At 48.6% G+C, this 25,253-nt stretch overlaps 4 protein-coding genes across 4 annotated transcripts; 3 read left to right on the top strand and 1 right to left on the bottom strand.

The window, feature by feature from the left end:
- Positions 1 to 5,025: 5,025 nt before the first annotated feature.
- Positions 5,026 to 6,638, top strand: T069G_04720 (glucosidase II beta subunit-like protein domain-containing protein; the record flags this gene model as incomplete). Its single annotated transcript, XM_056171930.1, has 2 exons — positions 5,026 to 5,124; positions 5,190 to 6,638. The coding sequence occupies 2 exons, from the start codon at positions 5,026 to 5,028 to the stop codon at positions 6,636 to 6,638; spliced, it is 1,548 nt and encodes a 515-aa protein (XP_056028788.1).
- A 3,891-nt stretch (positions 6,639 to 10,529) lies between these two features.
- Positions 10,530 to 13,286, top strand: T069G_04719 (uncharacterized protein; the record flags this gene model as incomplete). Its single annotated transcript, XM_056171929.1, has 2 exons — positions 10,530 to 11,072; positions 11,166 to 13,286. 2 exons carry the CDS (start codon positions 10,530 to 10,532, stop codon positions 13,284 to 13,286), a joined length of 2,664 nt encoding a protein of 887 aa, XP_056028787.1.
- Positions 13,287 to 14,712: 1,426 nt separating this feature from the next.
- On the bottom strand, positions 14,713 to 15,105 carry T069G_04718 (lytic transglycosylase domain-containing protein; the record flags this gene model as incomplete). Its single annotated transcript, XM_056171928.1, has 1 exon — positions 14,713 to 15,105. The coding sequence occupies one exon, from the start codon at positions 15,103 to 15,105 to the stop codon at positions 14,713 to 14,715; it is 393 nt and encodes a 130-aa protein (XP_056028786.1).
- Positions 15,106 to 18,334: 3,229 nt separating this feature from the next.
- T069G_04717 (uncharacterized protein) lies at positions 18,335 to 18,853 on the top strand (the record flags this gene model as incomplete). The annotated part of the gene is made up of 3 exons (XM_056171927.1): positions 18,335 to 18,595; positions 18,656 to 18,691; positions 18,752 to 18,853. The coding sequence occupies 3 exons, from the start codon at positions 18,335 to 18,337 to the stop codon at positions 18,851 to 18,853; spliced, it is 399 nt and encodes a 132-aa protein (XP_056028785.1).
- Between the last annotated feature and the right edge of the window lie 6,400 nt (positions 18,854 to 25,253).

Here is a 25,253-nt window from a genome sequence, read left to right as displayed (position 1 = left end):
CCAGTTGTGATACTGAAGCCCCCATCATGGATGCTCCGATTATCGCTCCCTCTAACTTTCTAGTACTCCCGAGTCTCTCTCCTCTACGTCAATGCTGTCATCGCAGCCGTGAAATGAAAAAGGCAGCCGCGCTAGCACCTCTGCTTGGTGGCTTGAGATGCCCAGGCAGAAGATTAAAGAACGCGGCTTGGCGTCGACGGAGGCATGGAGCCCTGTGCGACCGCCCCTCCTCCAAGGGTATCGGCTGTCGATGCTTGCCGATACGGGGTTGTGAAGGAATCACAAATGGTCGACATTAACACGGTACTGAGTGCGGTAGTGCTTGTAACCCGTCACTTATGCGCCGCGCGAGACAAACGGCGCATCGACGAACCATTTTAGGCCTTCGGTGTGGTGTTGGAGTTGTGAGGGAAAACGTGGTTGACTCATGCTGTGAACAACGTGAACAGGCAAAAAGCAACTCGTCGAGGGGGCTGCGCAATTGCCATGCATCGTCGTTTTGCCAGCAAGAATCCTGAGCCTTTTTTTGGTATTTACCCCTCTGCTTTGTCAACTCTCGCTCGCTTCCAAAACAACGCTTAAGCAGCTGTCGGTCAGTAATTCGTCTTTACCGAATCGACGAGACAAGCAACGCGCAGCACAGCCCGCCGCCAGCGGCTGTCGTGGCAGGCCGACAGGGGTCCCGGGCGCTGGTGCTGCTCAGTCTGTCACTGTCGCCGTTTTTGAGGAAGCAAGGCAGCAGCAATATTACAGTACCAGTACCAGCAGCAAGCAAATCGAATCCATCCTCGAATCCTAGCCTGACCCGGCGCGCCAACTGGCCTCTGCGCGAGTAAAAGTGAGGCGGGCGGGCTTGATTAGCGTTGGGTCCAGCCCAGCAGCAAATCAGATCCGACAACCCCGTCAGGACGTCGAGACGTGCTGCTCTGACCCGGGGATGGGATGGCGTCGGCCAGGCTGTCCGATATCCCAGGCCAAGTCAAGGGGATGGGGGCCCCAAAGCAGACACACACACACACACACACAGGGAGAGAAGAGAGACCCTTGATGCGTGTGCAAGTGTGTAAGTGAGTGTGTGTGTGCGATTATGGGATGGCACACACAACGCTCGCATGGACTAACCTTGCCTGGGCATGATATCAATGGATCGTATGCACAAAAGCATATACACACCGTCGACTTATACATACACACGCACACAGAAAACCTGCCTTGGGTACGAAACTGGAGCCGTCCAGCTTACGGAACGGCAGTGCTGCTGTTGCCACTCCGTACATGTATCCGTTAACAGCCCGACACATATACTTGGTACCTTACGTCGGGACATGCCGTCCCTTGGGCCATCTGGCGGTGAGTTATCCGGCACATGTGTGTCTGTATCGCCATCAATTGCAGCATCGTGACTGGGCTTGGGCAACCCGCGAGTGTGAAACGGTGAATCGGCCTGGTGTTGCTCTTGTTCCTGGATCGGCAGCCAGTAAGGTAAGGGGGCCACTTGGACGAGATTCAACCTGCAACATACATACAAAGCCCACCACCCATCTGCTTCCTTGTGCTGCACATGCGCCAACGCGCACCCGCGCACACACGATGCCGTAACTGTACTCGTACTGTCCCATTCATACTGTACGATATTCGCGCGTATGCAGAGAGGCGGGCTCCTGAGGGTGGTTTTGCTGGCGCGACGTGAGAGGGCCAAAGTTCGCAGCGCGGCGAGCGAGCAGCCTGTACCTGGATCAAGTCTAGGGGCCACCCCGTTCGCCAATCGCGCCCAAAGTCTGATTCGACCATGACGATGTGAGGATCTGATGCAAGCGTTGGCCATGCAAGTGCAAGGTTGTGGTCAAGTGTGTAACTGTTCCTTGCTTCTTTCTACTGGTACCACCACCCACTGCTCCGTACCCCATACATGGACTTGTTTGTATACCGACCGATGGAGTACATGTACTTGATATAGCAGCATGAGATTCAACCTTGGGCGCCCGCCAAGAGAAATGCCGGCTTCCAGGGACGTGGCCCGATTCTTTTTTCTGCTCCCTTGCGTCTGGGAGAGGGCGGGACGAAGGGGAACAGACAGACTTGCCCTGCCCTGCCCTGCCCGCCCGGATATTCAGCTGCTCACGCAACCATTCACGAAGACAGGCGCTAAGCCCAACGCTCTTAGCACCCCAGCCAAAAGACATTCCATCCATGCGTGCTCCGTGTACGGGACTCCATTGATGTGAAGCCCATCAGCGAAGCGATCGATACGTGCGAAGCATCCGACTAGCCCTTTGGATACAGACACAGCACAGTCTAACTCTACGGCGGCGGCAATGAGCCCTGTGAGACACGCTACACCGAATAGAGGCATTGCAGTGTTGCGTCTACTCGTGCTATGCCGTATCACGTACATATTGTGAGCAGCATCTATCAGGCTCTAGGACAGAAGGGCTTCCCAAGTCCTGGGCGAGTCCTAGCCCTGCAATTGGGAATCCCGGTAAACCGCGCAACCATTTGTGTCGGCAGTGCGATATATCGATTGCCGTTTTCGATGAACTGACGATAAACCAGCCCCAAAATCTCATTCAATATCAAACAGACGGACGGGCGCCTCTGCTGCGGACCACGCTGATGCTGGCGTGAAGCTCAATGGAAGGAATTGGCTTACCCACCTACCCGAGTTAGTAAGGTATCATTCAACGTATTACTCCGTACTCCGTATCGTATCGTACTTTGTTCGAGTACTGGCGCTGAAAGAGCCGCATTGATCAAGAGTGCCCCATGCTCGCGAGATGCGCAATGCGCGAATCCCAGCATGCCGTTGCCTTCTGGAAGATTATTCCCTCAAGCTTCTGCAACGCGCCGGAACGAACTGCCCGTTATTGCAATTACCCGCGATTAAATTAATGCCTCCTATTGCCAAAGTCGCTCACCGGCAGGCCGATTCTGCCTTGTCAGGATTTTAGGGAGCAGGTCAACATGCCGATCCCGTCTCATCTGGCTGCCACAGCAAATGCCAACCTGGGGGCATCTTACACGCGAGTATCGTACGAACTAACATGCCTGGTTCTGTTTACGGCAGCATCAATATGCTTTACGTACACGTATTTCCAACCGCGGGTACGATAAGAGATCCATTGGCAACGGCAGAATCCTTCTCCTGCCTCTTGCTTGCATCAACGCATCAGCCTCCCCGGAAAACCGCATCGTCACAAGCTGAACCATTGACGGCATCTGTGGCCAAATAGTGTCTTCCTGTAGCTTCCTGTAGGGGCCTGGGCCGGGGGCGATGGGCGATCGACCAGCCAGCGCGGGGCTGACAGCGCCTTGGAACTTGGAGATTGCGTTGGTCCCGTGTCACTAACAGCCCGTGGAACACGTCTAGAAGCCTTCGAAAACTGGCCCGAGCGCGACCGGAGAGCCCTGTGATGCCCTCTAGCGCCAGAGATTACAAACTGACTAGGCGTTCTCAGACATGTTTAGGTACAGGCGGTTGCGTCAACGGGCCAGTAGCTTGATCGCTGCTAATCGCGGTGGCTTCATGTTTCGATGTTACATGCGCCAACTTGGCGTTTCTCATGCCCCCAGGTAGGCCTAAATCCCATACCCATCCCATCCCTTCAATGTTCCCCCACCAACTTTCAGCCCCGGCGGGAGTCGTCTCCGAGGTCGCCGTGGTACGTGATAGGCGACGAGAGGCGAGAAGATGGAGGAGGAGGAGGAGGATGATGAGATTTTGGATTTGGGAATTGCCGACTAGCAGCTACTCTGCTTTGCCTAGCTTCAATGGATGTTCTCGGCTTGCTTTCAGCACAGTGCGTGTAGCACTTTACATGAAGAGGTTGTCTGTTTGTCTGCCATGTGAAAATTGGCCAAAAGCTTCAGCCTAAGGTGTGGCCAATTCTGCTTTCTCCGTGGATGACAGTCTGGGTTCTGTTAGAGTTGAATTAGGCTGTGACTCAGATTGCCGTCTGCCCGTCAACTCGATGCGTACTATTCCAACGCAATTGCTTACATTGGCTGGACAAGTTCTCAAAGACAAACCACGTGGACCGTGGCAAAAGCAAAAAGGCCAAAGAGCAACGGCTGTCTTGGTATATGCACGTATGTTGCAAGCATCGCTCCGCAAGCCCGCTTCTGGCGCTCTACTTTGTTTTCCAATGGCTCCATCGCTAATAACGGGTCCCTCCTCCGTCATTTCTGTGGCGGATGTGCTGGAAAGTCGACATCCAGCTCGACCATGATGCAGGGGTGCAGCCCAAAAGTTGGCTGCCAGCGAAGTCAAATGACCCTTGGCCAGAACGGTTTAGCCCGGCCACAAGGTACAGCCACTCACTTCTGGGGTGAAAGCAACTGGCAATCTGGGGAAGCCCGGATGTCATGGAGTGGATAATCGGCGCCGTTTCGCTGAATCGCATCTCGCCGACGTCCTACATGCGTTTGCTGTTGGCTGGAGGGGGGATGGGATGGACAGCAAACATTCAAATGGATCTCTTATCAGTCGCAGGCCTCGGTTCAATTTGATACGTAGATAGCTTTGTAACGGCGCGGAATTGCACAGCGGAATGAGTGGCGAGCGGATGTCGACGGCTTGACGCAGAGCTGAAAGTTGCTTCCACGTCAGTAGAGAGTGTTGCGGCTAACGCATGCCAAAGCACATGACCATACGGGTGATTGGCCGCAGAGTGACAGGATGAAACGACAAATATCAATGAGGCATTGTTTTTACCAATTCTCACATTTCTTTATCTTTCGAGGCGAAACCGTGGCATTCGTAATCAGGAGCGGAGGCGGAGACGGAGAGGAAGGCGAAACACTGAATCTCGTCGCCGTGAAGTGATGCTCCATCAATCCGGCTGGCGATAAGATGGTGGGATGATTTGGTGATTCATGATAGCCGGCAAAAGCCCGGCAGAACCGCGACAATGACACAGTGACCTCAACTTGATGACAATTCAAGCTGGACAGCGGCAGTAGCAGAAATCCAAACATTGCAAATTGCCATTTGATGCTGTGCCCGATACGTGGCCGGAATATGGCATGATGCGCCGTCTACAGCTATCGCTTTTGGCAGCCTTGCCGCTGTGCAGGGCCAAATCTCGGGCCTTTAGCATCCACGAGGACCTACTGGCCTATCCGCAGGTGCGCCTCCATATGTGTACTTGAACCGGCGTAAGCGCAGTGACGGGAGCTGATTGGGAAAACAGTTCGAGGTCGTCTTCTCCGACCACTTCATCTCGGAACAGGATGCGCAATCCCTACTCGAATACAACATTGAGCATCCGACGTACTCGGCCGAGTTCTCGCAGCCCACAATCAGCGACGCCAGCGGCAACCAGGGCCATCAAGATGGGCGCTATCGTGGCGGCTTGCCTCTCACATACGAGGTCATGAACATGCCGCCGCATCGCTACCTCTGCGCCATCCCGATCATCGAACCCCCGTCCCCCGAGAATCAAACCGCGACCGAGCTGGCCAAGGCGGAGGAGGAGCGTGAACTTGATCGAGCGGCGATTAGTGGCTGGAACCTTCTCAGCCAGCTCGAAGACACGTGCCTCTACTTCATGTCTGGATGGTGGAGCTACAGGTTCTGCAACAATCGCGAGATTGTGCAGTTCCACGCTCTCCCTTCGACTCCCATGGGAAAGCCTCCCCAGCGCGACCCCCATGCGGCGCAGTACATTTTGGGCCAAGCTTCCCTCCCCGATGGCTCCGACCTGGACGCGGAATCTAGCTCTGGTGAAACCAAGTCACCGGCCGAGCTACAAGTCAAAGGCGATCAACGATATCTGGTGCAGAAACTCGAAGGGGGAACTATATGCGATCTGACAGGGAGACCGCGCACAATTGAGGTGCAGTACCATTGTGTTCCAGGGATGCAAAACGACAAGATTGGCTGGATCAAGGAGGTCACGATATGCGCCTACGTCATGGTGGTCAACACTCCGAGACTGTGCGGCGATGTTGCCTTTTTGCCTCCCGAGGAGAGCAAGGCAGATGCCATTACGTGCCAGCTTATTACCGACGATGAGAAACAGGCTCCTCCGCTTCTTGATCAGCAAGCATCCAAGTATTTGCAGGAGGATGAGCTGATAGAGCAAGAAGAGGAATTGCTAGCGACCGATGGCGGCCAATTGAAAGTTGGCGGCGTGCTCGTTGGTGGACGCAAATCCCTCTCTGCTGGCGATCAGGATGGCCAGCCTCCCATGGTACTGGCGCCCCCTCGAAACTACATCAACACCCAGCAAGCCGCGGAGCAGCTCATCGAGGTGCTCATCAAGGCTGCCAGCAAGCAGGACGGTGGCCAAGTCGACCGGCTCAGCAAGGAGAAGCTCGAGAAGCTGAATCTCAGTCCCGACATGGTCGATCAATGGGAGCAAGAGATGATGGAGAGAGCAGGCGACAAGGGGTGGCAGCTGGAGATTGTGGGCGATGTCGACGATGCGCAGAGACATCTCCGAGGATGGATGCATGAAGATGAAGAGGACGACGACGGCGGCTTGGCGGATCAGCAGGCTACCGCGGCTAAGGGAGCCAAAGAAAAGGGTAATGTCAAGACCGAGACCACCAAGGCGGCGGAGAAGAAGAAGAAGAAGAGCGGCGGGAAGAAGGATGACGAAGGGAGCGAAGAGCAGTTCTTCAAGGAGGAGCTATAGGCGGCTTCTGAGAGGATGAGAAAAGCGCGAGAGACGGCATCCGTCATTAGTATGGTTGTTGTTATGGGTTTTGTTCGTCTGGCGTTACATTATTTCCTTATGTTGCATCTTCATTGATGCTGAGCGCAGCATTGCATTATGACAAAGCGTAGGTATATAGCCATTCATCAATATGAGCACATGGTCTTGTCTTTTACTGTACCTACTGAGGATGTTTTGCTTTCTCTTTTGACAGAGTGACGATTTCTACTATTACTGCTCCGTGTCTGGAGTATGATTGGCATTGGGATTTACGGAATAAAGAACAAACGGTACTCTTTTTTCCATTTTCCACCATGACTTTGACGTCTGCAAGGGAACGGGAAGAGAGGGGGCTCCCTAACCAAAAGGGAGAAACGAGGCGCAAAAAGCAAAGAGCCAAAAAAGCTCCGTCCTCAAAACTGTTAGACTTTCACCATTTCTCGGCTGGAAATCAATTGGGTCCTGTCTCCACGTGTCGTTGTGTGTTGGCGCGCGCGTTGTGCGAATTTGCTGTACATGCTCGCACAAAATCCGGGCACGCGGGAATGGTGTTAGTAGTTGCTACAAGAATCGTATTGGTTAGTTACATACAGCAACGCGCTGCAGACTGTCAGAAATCTTCTGCAGAGGTTTGCTTTTTTTCTTTTTCTGTTCCCGCTTCAGCTGGCGACTAGGGTGCCCAATTGTGGATTTTTGATGCGTTGGTTAGGAATGATGCATCCGCGCGTTCTTTGTGTATGTATGAGGAAAAATGGACAGCTGTTCTGTTTGGAAGAATTGCTATATTTGTGCGTTTACCGCTTTTAGCGACAAGGATTGCTTCACCGTTCGGGGAGGCGGTGACGAGGATTGGGGTGTGGTATGTGGCATTGCTGATGGATTGGCTCATGGTGGTGATATTATGAACGGATGCTGTGGTCATGGTTTGCTTGGAGCGGTGTCTTTGAGGCTCAATTGTTTCTGTTGAGTAAGGTAGTGTAATTTCAAAGATTCGAGAGGGTCCAGTCGGTCCATCAAGACTATTTTCCTCGTCTCGTCATTTTTCTTTTTTTTTTTCTTCTTGCAGACGGGACGCAAGAACAGGGGAATGGTGGGAGGGGAATGATCGGTGTGACTTGCTTTGCTTGCTTGCTTACGGTTCGTGTGGCCTTGTCTCCAGTTTAGAGAAAATCGTCAATGCCGAGCTTGCAAGGTTTCCTAGGTATGCAAAAGATGTGCAAGCCGGTACGGGATAGTCATAGTGTTGATGAGTTGTCGAGGCGGCTACTGCTGATGCTATGTGGGAATTGGCGCCACTACGAGTACAGTTGAGATATGCCGTTGATCTAAAACTCGCTTGACCGTTTGTTTGACGATGCGGTCGGTATGTACCTAATGTAGCAGTGCCCGACTTGTACAGTACAGTAGTTATATATCGTACATACATGAACCGGGAGCAACATGGGTTGACAAGCAAGCGACATCACATCATCGCGACATGCCTAGGCGAGAGACGGTAAAGACATCATGAGAGCCAGCGATGCAGCGATGGAGATGGAGATGCAAGACCCCCCTGGGAAGGCGAGTGACGAATCAACTGCAGGCGACACGGTCGTCGCGCCACGATCCAGGCGTTGGCGTTGGGCGTTTGCGCTTTGCCGTGGATGGAGAAGATGCGGAACCGCAGGGCCGGCGTCCAGGGGGTGGGAAGAGGAGGAGGCAAGAATATGAACCGGAACCCCGCGGGCTCGGGAAGTCCAGTGATTTGCGGTGCTGTGGATTGAAAGGGGACGGATTGAGGATCGAGGGATGGTGGTGATTGGCGAGGCTATGAGTTGATAGTGTCTAGAGGGAGACAAAGGGAGAAGAAGTTATATTATACTTCTCGTCGTAGCCTCTTACTAGGTGAGGCCAATAAGAACAGAGATTGGAAGGGAAGAATTGAGGAAGAAGAGAACGAGAAAAGAGCGCGTTGGACCCGAAAAGGCGGCCTTGCAGGATGCATGCAGAAGAGGCACCCCACTGCATTGGCGCATGTTTCCTTTTTCTGACGGGCGCCGGGCGGTGTTTGGAGCATTTGGATATTTCAAGGGGGGTAGCGCATGAATTTGATGGTTTGGATGGATGGATGGATTAGCGGTGGGTGGATGGATGGTGGTTGTGCCATTTGGCGGATTGTGTGCAGAGATGGAGAGCTACAATGGAGTCTTGCGAGCTGGGCTGAGAGATGAGCTGCAGCCTCTGTATTTTAATTGATTCTGTTCATCTCTGCTGTCAATGGCGGTGCAAAGGGGGGCTGGGCAGAGCTTGGGGCTGAAAATGTGACGAGATGTGTCGGATAAAGACATGGAAGGACGACTAGCAAGCATAAAGAAGAGGTGGCGGGAGGGTCCAGTTTGGGTTATGCAATGGACTGCAAGAGGCGCATGCTCGGAGCAAGTAAGCAGCATGAACCAGCAGATGAATGCCAATGGGCGTGTTCTTTTCTGTGTTTTCCAACAGACAAATAGTAATTGATAGTCCTGTTTACATAGATCCATTCGATGGATGTCATTGATGCCTTACACACCTGATGGATCGTCATAGGCTCAAACAAGACTCAACCTTCAAATCACCTCCATCGCCTCTCCTGGGCCACACAAACACGCTAACATCCCAAAATGCACGGGCCGCACGCCAGGCACAGGCACTAGCGCCTCCCCCTGTCAGACCTGCAAGCCACTCACCTCAACTGGCCGCTACTCTTGGCTACATACAACTCACTGGCAATTTATGGACGGAGTAGCCGCACTGCTAGTGAATTGGAGGGACCCTCCAGAACTGCTTCGCTGCCATTTTAGCTCGATGCTTGTCCATCTTCAAATCTCCAAACCTCCATCCCTTATTTCCCTTCTGCCCTCCTTCTCACGCCAGCGGATCCCCCATGGACGGCGATGGCCCTGGATGTTCATGTCCATTGCAGTGAATTAATTGATTGCATTTGCCCTCGTCTTTGACTCTTCCATACTTAGCCTGATTTGTCCGCATCTTTCTTACCTACATACGCATCAATACCGATACCGATACCGATCTATTATCTGTCACTTCTCTCTCACTCTCTCTCGTCCTGTGGTCGCATCACCATCCATCATTCCTCAGCCAGACGCTACATCCATCCACCTTCATTCCCGTCCTTCAACTGCATTCCTTCGTCCTCCAATTGCTGCAGGCACGACCATTTGTTGATCTCTGCTGATTTGTCGCATCATTATTTATTATTGTTCTTTTTTTTTCTTCCCTGTGCGCCTTGCTGGGCATAATACGAACAAGCCTTAAGCGAGTTTCCAGGACGACAGCGATTCCCACACCCCCCTTGCCTTGCCATTTCAACCTGCTGCCGCCCACGGCCCTCTATTTACGTCTCTCTCTGTCTTTCTGCCGTTCTCTCCTACATACAGCACAAAGGCACCTGCCTCGCTGCTTGTGCACACGTCAACTTAAGCCTTCTAGCCTGGAGCTGGACTCGATCCCTGTGCGCCGACGCCTTCCTGGACCTTGCACATCGCGACATCGCGACATCGACACCCCCTTGGACTGTGCCCGGAGCGACATGCTTCACCACGACGCTTCCTCGCGTGCCTAATTCCAGTTTCTACGCGTCTTCGCAGCCAAGCTCGTCCGCCATTCATTCACCTCGTAGCGTCGACAGCATCGGCTAAGCACTAAACCCTGCGGCAGAGTAACTTGACTTTCGATGCGGGCATCAGCGCAAACCTTGTGCCACTCCCGCGCCTGATATCGATTATACCGCCTGATCGTCGCAATAGGCGTATATCAACCTATTAACATCCCTAATATCGTCTATTCCATTGTCACCGTCCGCCAGCAGTCTGGTGTACGCTGCTTTGCGCCATGGACTACTCTAATCCACGAGCCTTCCAAAAGGCTCCATCATCTCAATACACTCGCGCCTCTTCCCGGGCTTCGAATAGATCGGCCACACACGCTCGAATGGCGTCTCAAGGCGTCAGGAGCCCGGTTCCCCGAACGGCACCCTCACCTCAACTCCCTACCGACCATCCTCCGCATCGATATCATCACAGCCCTTGCCCACCTGGTTTGTCACCGCGAGCCACTCCCACTCCCACTCTCAGGCACCAAACGCCTCAGCTGTCACGAGACGGCAGCGTCGAATCTCCCCGCAGCCGCGCGGTCTCGACATTTCTACAAGAGAAGCTGCAGCGAGAACGCAGGGCCGAGAGCGACAAGTTTAGCCAGAGCTCAATGTCACGAGTCGGCGAGGACCTTGGCGCGTCGGTTGAGCTCGGCCGTGTCAGCTCTCCAAGGAGGAGATCAGTGGCAGCATCATCCGATGGATCGCGCCCCAAGTCCAGCAATGGCGGTGGTATCGAACTCGCCAAGAAACCTGGGCTGGGCGTCAAAGACATGGAACACGTACGTCATTTCTGAGATGAGACCCTCTCGAGCAGCATCCCTGTTTCTCTCTCTCTCACCTTCACTCGCTCTCTTTTGCTAACTTTCAGATAGGTCATCTCTAGCCTCCACAAGCAAAACTTCGACCTCAAGCTGGAACTCTACCACCGCCGAGAGAAGCAGTCATTGCTGGAAACGAGCATCGAGTCTCTCGAAAGGGACAAGCGCCAAACCGAGGAGATGAACGAAACCCTACTCGACGAGCTTGAAAAACGCGACAAGGCTGTTGAGGAGGCCGTTGCCATGATTGTCCTCCTCGAGGCAAAGGTCGACCAGCTCGTCAAAGAGCGCAACATGGTTCTACAAGTGGAGCAGGAGGGATTCTTCTGCCGCCAAGACATGGACCAAAAATATCTCCGGCCATCTCTGGAGCTTCCAATTGACGAAGCCGGCAGGAGTGGTGACAACTTCAAGGCGATTAACCGCGTACCCAGCTTCTTGTCTGAGAAGAGCGAAAACACCGAAAACCTGCGCAACGTCTATCTCGGCGTGAGGGGAAGCACGCTCAGCCTGGCACGTGTAACCGAAGGGGCGGATGCGGATAACGGCCCATCCAACGTCCCTGGTAGTCCAACCTTGAGTGTTCTCAGCGAGAGTTCCTTTGCCAGTGTTTACGGCAAAAAGAGCCAGGACAGTATCTTCCCTCCGCCCGTAGACCAACCCCTTAGCCTGGATGGCATCGACACCGCATCGCAGACCCTGTCTCCTAGCCGCCGGAACACTTCAAGGAAAATATCACCTTCTGGATTCCCGCCCCGAGCAGCCACCGCCAATCACTTCCTCGGTGGACGCCGCTCCTCATCTGGAACCCGACATTCCATCTCAGGCGCCTCTGTGGACCGGGTTTCCCCCTTGCAGCAAATTGAGAAACTGGGCAGGTCTCAGAGCGTGCTACAAGAGGGTTTCCGTCCCGCACCCAGCCAGGCCGGAGACCGACGTCGCTCACAGCCTCCTACACTGAGGAAAGTAATGACGGATGGCCCTGGCACCATGCGCCTTCACGATCCAAACTTCCCTCCCACTCCAGACACGATCTCAACCTCCACACTGCACCGAATGCGCAATTCCAACGACTCCCTTGCTAGGCAAGACAGTCGGAACGATAGATCCTCAGTGACGTACAGCGATCAAGATAACCAGTCACTGCGAGTCTCATTCCGAGGAAAGCCCAGCCTTTTACGTGATCAAGACAAAGCCACCGAAGGTGAAAAGGTAAAGGCTCGTGGTACCAGTGCTCCTATGCAGCGCCATCAGCGAGCCGCTAGCGATACTGCATCGTTCCAGAAGAAGGAAAACCGATGGGACAGCACCGACTCTGATGAGCACTCCGAGGTACACTCTCTTCGGTCAAGCCTTGATATTTGGATGCGAGAGAGCACCAAACCAGATCTCTTTGGTATTCCCAACACCAAAAAGTCACAAGGGATTGACAACGATGCCGACTATATCAACGAGCTCTTCTCTTTGCGTCAGTCCCTCGCTACCAATACCGCACCGCCCCCACCGGATAGGCGGTCGAGCCTTCACGCTCGAACATCCTCAACAACTTCATCTGTCCGAAACTCGCCCAGGACACTCACCCTTACCAGCACACCAGAGCAGCCGGAGCTTTCGAGCCACTCGAGACACCATAGTGATGGTGCCAAAATGAGAGATGAAATCCACACACCTGCCCAGTCCCCGACTATTCCGCAGCACCCGCAAAGCGAGAAAAGGGGCCAATATCCCCCAATTACCGGCCCGCGTACTGCTCTCAACAGACTGTTCCGTCGCTCTTTGGTTCCCAGCTCGCCGTCCAGCACTCCGGCGAGCGCCACAGATGCCACCTTTGCTGAGGCCTACAAGACCAATCAGGGCGTCAGTCTGCAGCCTTGGCTCAACAGAGAAGCCGATTTCGACGACCGGGCAGGATCAACGCCGCCGCCCATCATGCTCAAGCCCCGGCAGATGCGAAGAAGCACTGTGGGAGCCGAAGCAGCCCCGACATTTTTACCCTCGTCGACTAGTGCTCCGGTGCGCCTTTCCGACCTGGTTGTCAATGGCCGTAATTCACCAAACATGAAGAAGCAGGCGACCGAACAAGCCACGCCGGCGCCATCGGTAATTGGAACCAGGAGGAAATGGCTACCTGGATTTTCCAGGGCTGGTAGTAGCCTGAGAAACAGAGCCAACTAGAGACTGCGCTCTGTGTCATGAATCAGGGGCCGCATGTGGACAACAGCATAACTGCAATCACCATTCTTTCTTCTTTCCTTTGTCAGTCTGTCAACATACGCTATACCAGCATTTTAATAGAGCAGAGCATCCCCAAGTGACTCTGGTCTTTCACCTCGACGGTTTTCTCTTTCTTTCGTCTTTTTCTTTGTGATTTACGAGCTCAACGAGCGTATTGGCGGAGGCCATGATCAACTTTTTTTCTTCTTGCTTTGTTGCTTGCTTTCTTACCTTCTTTCTTGTCCACATTGCATTGCGCGAGGCGTCTGAAGTTGCGTGTACATATGTGTATTCTATTACGGTCACAAAACGAGGAACAAAAGGGGCCCCGCAGGCACCAGTTATGATTTACTTTAACGGATGAATGAGACTCAATCTAAGACATTTTCATTTTTAGTTGCTTGCTCCATCTACGTGAGACATGATTTTGGTTGTAGTATGTAAGGTGAATTGATTCAGTAGGTCTATGTACAGTGGTAACGAAGGTCAAATCCCCTTTGCTTTTTTTGCAACTCTTCCATTCTAGGATTCCTTTCCCATGCCGTCTATTGAGTTTTTGTTTGGTGTAATGAGGGTAATGACAAGCTCTGCTTGAAGTAAAGAACGTGTGACAAGCTCTGTTTGACGTAAAAGAAAGTGATAACAGGCTGTGTTTGGAGTAAAGAATGTATACAAGCTCTGCTTGTAGTAAAAGAAGGCAATGCAAGCTCTGCTTGCGCTAAATGAGAGTAATTATAAGCTCTGCTTGTAGTAAAAGAAAGTAATAGCAGGCTGTACTTGAATTGAAGAACTTTTGGCAAGCTCTACTTGCCCTGTGAGAAGGTAACGGCAAGCTCTACTTGCGATGAAAGAAGCTAATGACAAGCTCCGCTTGCAGTAAATAACGTGAAGAAGCTCTGCTTCAAGTAAAAGAATGTAATGTAATGATAAACTCTGCTTGGAGTAAAAGAAAGCGATGACAAGCTCCGCTTTGTAGTAGAGAATGTGAAAAGGCTCTGCTTGAATTAAAAGAATGCATGCCAGCTCCGCTGTGAGTAAAAGAATGTAATGACAAGCTCTGCTTGGAGTAAAAGAAAGTAAGAACAGGCTGTACTTGGAGTAAAAGAGAGTATTATAAAGCCGGCTTTGGAAGTGAAAGAGAGTATTGACAGCCCGTCTGTAAAGTAAATGAGGGTAATAACACAGAGTGTGTAAATTAAACGAGAGTAATAGCAAGCTTTGCCTGCTTGAAGTAAAAGAGAGTATGAAGTAAGTCGTTTTGAAGTGAAAGAGTGTATTAACACGTTGTGTTAGAAGCGAAAGAAAGTATTAAACAAGCATAGTCGAAAATAGGCCTCAAGCCAATTCCAGCTTGGCCATGCTGCCACTGCCGCTCCTCTCTCCAGATTTAAATAAAATCCCAAGAGCCCTGAACACGACCAGCATCGAGACTGCCCGTGAGGGCGGAGAACGCGCTGGGTGACAAGTCGACGTCGCCGAAAGCACAGCCGGCGCAGCGGTCGACGACCTGGACGTTGACGGTGGCGCCGTTGAAGTTTACGCTGATGGTGCGGCCGCAGACGCTCTGGGAGTCGAAGAGGGCGGCGGAGACGGCGGCGACGAGCTCTTGGTCGTTGTTGACGGAGCCGCAGGCGCCGAGGCCGGTGTTGTAGAAGGTGATGTCGCCGAAGTTTTGGCGGGGGGCGAGGGAGATTGAGGATGAGGATGAGGTTGGGAGGGCGGAGGTGAGGAGGGGGAGGAGGGGGAGGAGGGGGAGGAGGATGGTTGTGAGGGAGACCATTTTGGAGGTTTTGAGGTTTGTGAGAAGGAGAGTGAGAGGAAGTTGGTGTTGATGGTGAGATGGGATTTGAGCTTGAAGGAGGATATAGGTGAGGTTTTAATTTCTACGAGGATGAACAAGATCGTTCACGATTTTGACATTCTGGAACTGTTCATTTCATCATCTTGAACGCGGCTTATGGTTCCCGAGGCGTCACATTCTCAATCTGAGGCCATGAAACTCACTCGGGGGAGTTTGTCTTAGTACTCTGTGAGAGGGATTCCCCCAGAATACAACTTTTTTCATCTGTAATCTTTTGTTGAAACAGCTATGTGCTTCAGGCGAAAGTCGTTGTTTAGACCTTTATCCATATAGAGGCTGTGTGTGAGATTTTACCCGTGCACTGACACTCTACGAACGTATGTGAAGCATGTTGGAAACAAGACGGACACCGTGCTCTTGTTTTATATAAGCGGATGATCGTCATGAAGTAACCTTAAGCAGTGAGCGGTAAACATGGGGAACCTGAAACATGGGACTGGTTGGGGAAGAAATGTCCATGGGCTGATCTGGGTATCGTATATGCTACTTGTGTCTGTGCGGCATAAGACGAATCGTGGTGAGACGAAGTGTTGTGGCCATACATCACAAGTCCTAGTAATAGCAGACGGCAATTTGACATTCATCATAGAGATGGAAACACACTTAGACTGTGCAATATGTGGCTCGTCCCATTTCTTGTGAGGAATCTGGGCAAAGACCGACTAGTTGTGGTTGATGTCGGGATGCTGCATAGTCAAGTCCAGGTTCAGTGCATTTTTGACAGAAGTGGGCTGATTTTAAACCTCCACTGTGCCTAAAGCAGCAAATAGCCTGATAGCCAGCTGTCCCATTCTAACTTGAACAAAACACATACACAAACAAACCTTATAACTGAATGCGAAGTCAGCTTCCTCATTCACAAACGCAAGGATAATAAATTCCCGGTGCACCGACATTGCTAAAGCGCTCTAGGCGCAGACATACGTACACTCAATCTGTCAATTTAAGCCGGCGAAAACGGCCCAGGATCATTTTCCATCATCACCCAAAACGCTCACATACCCAAATCCGAGGTATGAATCCTCGAGTAAGTTAGAATTGTTCCAAAACACACATGCGCATGTTCTTACAGTCGACAGAAATTCATGGCGCCGATCGCGGCATTCACCATGGCAAGCATATTATTTGTGTACGTTCAACCAGCCTTAAGCCAGTTCGAAAAGCTTTTGATCCAACTAACCGGCATAGATATACAAGATCATCCATAAGAACTGCCAGAAGAGAAGCAGGTCGGAGATAGCACGCACAATATCCAACAACATGTGGAATAAAGAGCCATAACTTCAAAGTGTTATGGCTATGGTGGAAAAGTCGGACCATGAGCCATTTGCCAACGGTTGTTTACAGGGCGCTCTTGCTGCCTTAGGCACCCGACACTTAAGTTTACTTAGGTTAGCAATTTCTGCTGTTCTTTTTAGGGGGACTTTCCCATCACAATGGTGCACTGTGCTCCATACACACCTGCTCAATCTGGACAACATCTTATATCAAGAATGCTGATGCTGAACCTGGAATTGGCTGTATACTATAAATGAAGATCTAATAAGCCGTATCGAGCCGAATTAACTCTACGGCTCGCGCTGCGTTATAACGAGACAAACATTGTCGCAGACATGTTTGGCGGCTCATGTCGGAAGCTTTGAGATGCACGTGCGTGTCAGATAGGATCGCATGCTGATGAAACAGTTGCCAAAAAGGCACAACTATTCTTGCCGCCGCCATGCATGCATACGGAGCCATATATATGTGTGTGTACTTACTTGTGCCTTGGCTGCAGCTTCTTCTAGCCATCGTCGTTTGCGTTCAAGTCCAGATCGACAATTGACTCCTTGATCTACCGGCTTTTGCGAACAGACGATTACTTCGCTCGATGGGTCTTGACCGAGGTGAAAAGCCGCAAAATAGGCTTAAACCGTCGCATTATGAGCATTTAGTCCGACGTCCTCAAACCGAGATATCAAGATTATCCGTCCTCTTGTAGAATTAGCGATTTAGCCAACGACCGATGTAGGTTACGTTGCGAGTGAGGCCAGTGGCTCAGAACTGCCAACTACAACTGATGCTAGTTTCGGGACAACGAACGCCGTTCTCGCCGTTCTCGCCGTCCTCGGTTTCGCCGGTTTCGCCGTTCCATCTTAACATAGCACTATGATAGGTAGCAAATAGTAGAGTCAATGAGGAAGGAGGATGGTGTGTAATTATATATGATTACCTACGTACTTTTGTCAATGCTGACAGATCTTGAACGAAGTATCTGCGAGGCTTAAGTACGTTACGTTACATGACGTATGATGAAGAGGAAACCATTGAAACAAAGCTCTCGGGACAATAGCAGTCCGTCGATATGGTGATGCATTTTCGTACTCGATGCCAATGTAAAAGTTTTATCATATGCGTATATGCCGTCAGTAAATATTTGCCTACGAGATATTAAGGAAACTTCTGATCTTATTCATTAATCTAATGCCACTTAGTGAAAGTTGCCAACGATGAGGTATGATTTGTATTTAGAAATGATACCTTTGTATGAAATGGTGATTACATCGAATTTCTAACACCTAGGCTATATGTTTTGAACTACCTAGGTAGTTATTTACACAGAAATAATTAATGCGATTGGGAGGCTGAACAACACTATACACATCAAAATGCTTTCTAAGTCGATCATATAACAACAGACAAAACCATATAGCTAACTCCACGCTATTTTCCGTCGGTTTGATGCGCTGGTGCTTATTACATCTAAACCGGCCGAATTGTTATGCTTCTTCTTCTCCGATCCTTGTTACCAAGTGCATATTTATAAATAGATATTTACTTGTGATCTAATTGGTGCAATTACGTTATGCATCGATGCTTACTCGCCTTGATCTGCCAATTCAAAACTATTTATTTGTCTATTGCCGAAAGGTTTGTAGTATGCATCGAATCTATCTCAGTTATGTAGTGCCTGCTACTAAGACCAAAGAGGATGGTGATGTGGAAAAAGTTATCATGTTTGGCCTCGATCTTTGAGCCTTAGCACTACATGTCGGTACTCCGTGAGAATAGAACTACTATATATAACCTCTTCCGCTTTCTTGTCAGATTGGAACATCAAAAATTATCCAACCTTTCAATCATAGTTGCCTTTAAAAACATCTTCATCATGCAATTGACAAGCTCTGTTATTGCCGCTCTTGGCTTTGCCATCACTGCAGCGGCTGATGTCATCTGCTTCCCCCAACCTAGTCAGAATATCACTCTTCCTCAATCTATTCTTGACCTCGATACTTCGGTGAAGCTCAATTGGGCTACTACTCTATGCGACCAGCTTACTTTCCCAGCTGATGGAGTGGAAACCGCCTTGACTCCCCTTGAAGATGGCATTGAAGCCCCAGAAGATGGACATATCTACGGTGTGGAACTAGTGAGTTCTGATAACAAGAGTCGTGGATCTACTTGAAGCGTCACTAACACAGAACAACAGAATGTCCAGGAGATTCGGACTCTAGACAACTGCATTGTGAGCATCCTTGGACAGTCGACTATGAATATAATGCACGCTAATACGTGATTGCTATAGGTTAATGCAAAATCTATTTTCAGCGGCGCCTGCCCAGGTGGAGCTCTCTTGACTCTCGCTGGCCCTCTCACACAGTTTGCAATTATTGCCAAGCTCAACTAAAATCTAGACAGTTGAATGAGGCTGATGTGGAATTATGCCTTCTCAGCTATGTCGCTACCAAATGATGCGGATACAGAAGTCAAAGAATGGAGAATACGGTTGCCCGTGCTTGTGCGATCTAAGCTGTATTAGTACCTCCAATAAATGTTTACTACATCGGTCGGACCGTTCTTGTGAAGCATTGCAAAGATGAGAAGTGGGTGACTGTGATACGAAATAACAGACGATAATAATGAATAGGTGGTTGATACTACGGGGTACAACTGGGTGATACTATCAAGCCATGTGGATTCTGGAAAAAGCGCATATTATAGATGGCTGCCTCTCATTCACTTATACCGGTTTGATTTCACTACAGATTAATTATGCGCATATCTTAGTTTCAATTATCCCCATATATTCATTATCTGACCCTCCAATCCACTCTCCTGCTCTACCTTCCCTCTACTGCCTAATGCATTGAGACATTTCTAGCACTAACAGGACAGTTTTTCAATCTCCATACCCAACGTCTGATTATACAAATTTGCTTGAAGACACTCATTCGTCACTTAACCCTACGGTTGAACATGTCGGATATTTCCAAAATGATTGACAGGCTTAGCCTGGTAGATAAAGACTCATATGTGGGTAGGTTACATTCAGTGATACAAGCTAATCTTGGTGACGGGTCTCATCCGATGTCGAGAAACCCCGCGCCAAACGTTCCGAGGTTCCAATTACCATCGTCCTTTACTGGGACGCGATGCTAATAGCCACATCAAGAAATCTAAGCAGGCATCTTGTCAGTACTATTATAAGTAGCCAATGCATTGGTAAGTGAACAGCAGTCAATAACATTGTAAAGTACAATTAAAGATATTTGTTATCATGAAATAAGCCTTCTCTTGGTTAACATGAGATCTATGTTATAGTTGGTTGCATATAAAACTCTAGATGCTATACTTTGGATCATCTAATTAGAGGTATCTATGTCTAATTTTCTTTAGAAAATTTGAATTTGTACAAGGCTCTATGTACTCCCTCCAACCAACACACTGCCTCCTAAATATACATCTCTAGCACAACGTCAGGTGATATTGCCTTCCTGGTAGTTTACTAGAACCCCGCTTTGTTTTAGGATAATAGATTGACTTTGCGTTATTTTATAAACGACGATACTGGGAAACTAAGTCTACTCATCTAATGTCCCGAGAAAATAAAATGGCAGTCGGTGATTTAGGAGAGCAGCTTCACGGATTAAACCTTGGTGATGCTGATCACCTATCGTTTCTTCCCCTTGGGGAAATCGAACGTCGCGGCGAGCAATTTGATGAAGTGCCCCGATATCTCTTTCGGGTATTCTCTGCATATTCTCAAGGCTCAACCGATATGAATTGGGTAAAATCTCTAGATGCCAAGAATGAAACTGCGGATAGCAATGTCGATTTATTTTCTAGAGATAAAATACAAGCAGCAGAAATGGTAAACGGGCATCTTCAATGGTCAACCACAGGAACGAAGGATAACCTGGTGTCATGGACAAGTTCTTTATTATACGCATTAGTTTACGTCTTTTTCCTTCGCGCCAAAGTTTACGATATCCAGACCTTTGATCAGATACATGTGTGTGTCATAGATACATCAGAATTCCCCAAAGGAATTTTCCTGAGAGATCTGGACTTGATCAGAGCATATCGGTCATTTAACACCCAACTCTACAATTTTGAAGAACTACGCCGCACCCGGAAAAAGCGGGGGTTTGGGAGCAACTACTACTTTGGAGAGTATCTATCGCAAGGTGCTTTGAAGATAGAGGGCCATTGTCAAATTGTCTCAGCCCAGAAGATAATTGACCAAGGTCTCTACAACATACGGTCTGAATTTAAACAGTATGCAATTTGGAAAAAGGCGCGTTGGGCAAATCCTGTTATCGAAATGCGCGAAATCTTTTATTTAGAACGGCAACCGATCACTGACTCTGGTAGACGTCGACCGACAAGAATGCTCTCCTTCAAGCACGAAGATAGCAGCTTGCGGCAATACCCTACCAGAGGTACAAGACTACCAGACCATTATGAGAGGCATCTACTTGGACTACAGTTTCGATCAGCTCAAGAGTGGGCATGCTCTTGATTCTTTCCATTTTTAGAATGCATATATACTAATATCTACATAGACCTGCTTAAAGAAGCTGAAGGACATTTACACCGGGCTACCAAGTTGACAGAAGAGATATGCTCGACAGAGGATGGTTTAATTTCGGTCGATGACTTTGCGGCTAGCCAAAAACATTTGCAAAAAATCAGCTCCATGAGCGACAAACTGCGCAATGATTTGACCAACATGTGGGAAAGCCTTGACGGTGAGTGAAATGAAACTGATGGAGATAATGGAGATGGTGAGTCGTTGTTGAACTGAGAGGCACTGCGTAAAATTGCATACGATAGGGATATCAGAGCAAGGTTCTACCCCGAACGATCCTCTGATATGTAAACAGTGTGATATGTGAAATCATATAATCTTCGGAAATTGGATATAAAATGAAAATCACAATGTTTCTTGAAATAACAGGCTGGATCAAGAGGCTCGTTTTACGGGGCAAAGGTCGATAGTAGATTAAACGGCGAAATGGGTGTCGCTAATTACCTATGCTCAAGTATAATAAGCAACTACAGAGTGTTAAGGTGGCTCTCGTATCGTGCTTCGTATTGAATACGTACTGTACTACATACTCAGAACGAAGCCATTACAACATGCTTCAGCCCTTCTCTTCGTAGCATTGAATTATAATATACCTAGGTACCGCCAATGCCAATTTTATCCTTTCCTTCATCTTTCTTTTCTAGCAAGAACTGGTTATTTGTAATAGTCTGTCATTCCGCTACGCCACTAGGCAAATATTAAGAGTCTTCCTATTTACACCGTAATATATTCCTATTTAAACCATAGTAGCCCGTACCAGTACCAAAGTTAATACGCACACACCATTGTTCCCACAAAGCCACACCCAATTACAGTACAACGCCCTGGTATATCACATATTCTGCAACACTACAGAAGTACATAAGTCTATAATATAGTAATTTCTTCGTCACAGTTTACAAGGGGCTCCCACTTACGAACTAATTCGTAAGCACGCAAGTTACAAAACTACAAAAGGACAATCCCAAAGATCCGCAACAGCCTCTTCTACAACAAAGCTGGCCGCAATAGCTGCTGCCGTATTTAAGACCAACCCCAAGACCAAGAGTAAAAAAGTCATTAAAGTCATCCCAGCCACTCAACCCAGCCCTAACAAACTAAATAAACTAGTCAACTCATAAAAAGTCTTTACACTAAGCTGGAAAAGCTGTAAATACGATTTTTAAAGGAATTAGCACCAATTAACAGTTAACGGACTTATATATATCCTTTCCCACTATATTACACTATATTCTAGTGTATTGGTGTGGCAATTGTAATTTAAAGGTTAATTTAGCTTGTGATGTAGAGCATTACGGTTCAAATAGGAATATATTACGGTGCAAATAGGAAGACTCAATATTGACCGATCGGTCAGATGTTCATCAATCGATCCGACCGATCCAACTAACTATAAGAGATACCACACCGGAGCGTACCAGATTCTTTTCCAATTCGCAGCGTTTGGACTTTTAGGTGGTAATTTTATTTTTTAACGTGAATGAATGGAGATGGGTTTGGTGCTGAAAGCATGTCAATTACTATACATCTCGTTGCTTACAGACTATACGCCTAAATATTTGGCTAGTTCTAAGCCCTGAACTTGAGAAGCCGTAGTATCTATTATTCCGCTGAGATGATCTTCCAAGCGGCATTCATGGCGTGTCAACCTTGAAGGGACCTTTTCTACCTTCCGTTGACCCAAATAAGCTGGATATCGTCGTGTTGAAGGCTTGACATCAAGTATCCAAAGTCCAGTCATTTTCATTTTTTGACTGCTAGTCTCTGGCTCCGCACAATAATAGTCCAGTGACTCAATTGCTCTCAATTTTTTAAGGGTTGAATCAATGTTTAATGAGATGTATGGCTTCGAAGGGTAAGGCGACAGTGAATTCGATTTCAACTCCTGGCTTAATGTGCCAAGCATCATGGCTCTACAGCCCTTGTTGCATCCAATGGATTGGCCAAGTAGTTGACATTCCAGACCATATAGAAGGTCAAATAGGTTACTGAATATATTTCCCCTTGTCATGCTGATATCCTCTAATTACGTCAGTGTATAATCTCACTAGAAGCCTTGTAACTTACCAAGGACTTTGGGGCGTATAGGAAGGCTGTAAGTAGGCATAGCATATGTGCTATGCATTATAGCCGTAGCTGTTGCTCTTTTAAAACGTTCCGGCTCCTCAAATACAAATGAAACTAACAACCATCTCATAAGATCCTCGCAAATCTTGAATGGAATTGGATCTCTAATTTGATCCAACCAACCTTTGGCAAAGAACCAAAGGGCATGATGACATTCCAAGTCATCTACGATGGCGGTTATTTGAGATAGCAAGGCAAGATCTATTTTCCTAGGAACGTAACGTGTCTGTCCGTGAATAATCTTCATCACAATTTCAAAAGCTTTTGGATCAAATATCGGTTCAAACTCCCAACGAAAGAGACCATCTTCCCCCGGGGTGGCTTCTTTGAAAGATCCTTCGAGCACTTTGCCAGCGCGTGGAGATGCTAACATAAGATGCTTCTTCGAAACAAGAAATTGATACCGAGATTGACTCTCAGAGGCAGCTTCCTTTTCTATATAAAAGTCAACCTTCAGACCGATCGAAGAGTAGTTGGCTTAGTGGACAATGGCCCCTCTTAGTGGGCTGAAAAGTAGAACTGGGCCTTTTGGCTCCATGCTTAGTTCGTTTAAAGTTGATTGGGAGAGTAATACCTGTATCAAATGGAGAGGAGGGATGATTATTTGGGTTTTGCAGGATAATTAAAGTATCGCCGCGCGGATCAACTTCAAGATACATGATTGATGATGATTGATGATGATTGATGATGATTGATGATGATTGATAATGGTTTCTTTTCGACTCAATTTTAAGGGTGCGGGGAGAGCAATATTTCTACCCCGCAAGTCGACGTAGCCGAAGTTGTAGTCGCTAATTAATGAGCGGTTAGAACACTTTGCGAAGAGCAAGTTAGATTGCAGAATTAATTTATAATAAATTGAAATGATAGGAAAAATCCCACGCACTTTACATAGGGGTTTCAAACCATTCGGTGACGATGTCCGTGTTGTGAGTCCGTTGGGGACCAGCTCTATACGTGCGTCTAATCGTCAAAATGGGCCCCGCAATGGAAATAGCAGGAGCCGATGGGTCACTTAGCATCGCTTATGTCGGAATGTATATACCGGAAACTATCATGGGCCATTGTACGACATCAGAGAACCGACTCATGATGGAATTGAATACGTCCAGCGTTGATATTGTTACGTTTACGTGACTGGTTCTGCTAGACTGATTGCTAAACTAGCGATCAGGAGGGCAGTCTTTATCATGAGGGTGTAATCCAACTGGCAGACTGCAACAATCTCCCCAAGAGAAAAAATCCAATCGCGTGTGTTAGAATAGTATACTGAAGTCAGCTCTTATACTAATGTTGCCTTTGTATAGAGAAATGTTCGCCAGCACCCCAGTGATTGCATAAGCTTGCAATATCATAATAGGATGCAAGGAAAGCTTTTGTTTCTATCTACTAATAGGTACCTATAAGTAATCGATACCCAGCCCTTTAAATATCTGCTGCTATCTCTCCATCGCTATAATTTTCTACTATCTGCTACTGCAGCTGCATTTCTCTAACTTGTGGTATTGTTGCTTATTACTTAACTATGTAGTTTCAAATTTGAGATATGATAGGCTAGATAGCAGAGTTGGAGTGCTGGCCAGCATTCCCCTTGTAATAATCCTTAGAGGCATAGGTGACAGCAGGGGATGCACCGCCACAAAGCGACTCAAAACAGACCCTTGTATATTAATTAATAGAGACACACACGACACTTATTTCGCCTTTTACTGCTGTTGAACTTGAAATATTGAACTAATGAAAGTATAGCCCAATCGTAGATGCTGAATTTCAGATGAATGTCAGCCATTCTTGCTACCCTAGTAAATGACGGTATAAATGCATGGTGCGTTAGGTTAGCTAGAGCCATTCGAGGATGTACTTTCGCCGTTTGACGCGATCCGCCGACGGACTCTCACATGTCCCTCGCACTTCATATTGTGCCGCAAAAGTTTTGCCTCAACTCTGTGTTACCTCTGGCGGACTACGGAACAATGTGGCGCTCGCAGCGGATTCTTTGTCTCTGCTCCGATTCGCAAAGCATGAAAGAAAGCCTCGACCAACAAGCCAAAAGTATGGAGCACCCCGTGCGGAGACTAAAGGATCCGAA

Source organism: Trichoderma breve, chromosome 3 (genome assembly GCF_028502605.1).
Source record: "Trichoderma breve strain T069 chromosome 3, whole genome shotgun sequence".
NCBI classification, from domain to species: domain Eukaryota; kingdom Fungi; phylum Ascomycota; class Sordariomycetes; order Hypocreales; family Hypocreaceae; genus Trichoderma; species Trichoderma breve.
Note: the sequence above shows the minus strand (reverse complement) of the source record. Positions and strands in the feature narration are given on the sequence as shown.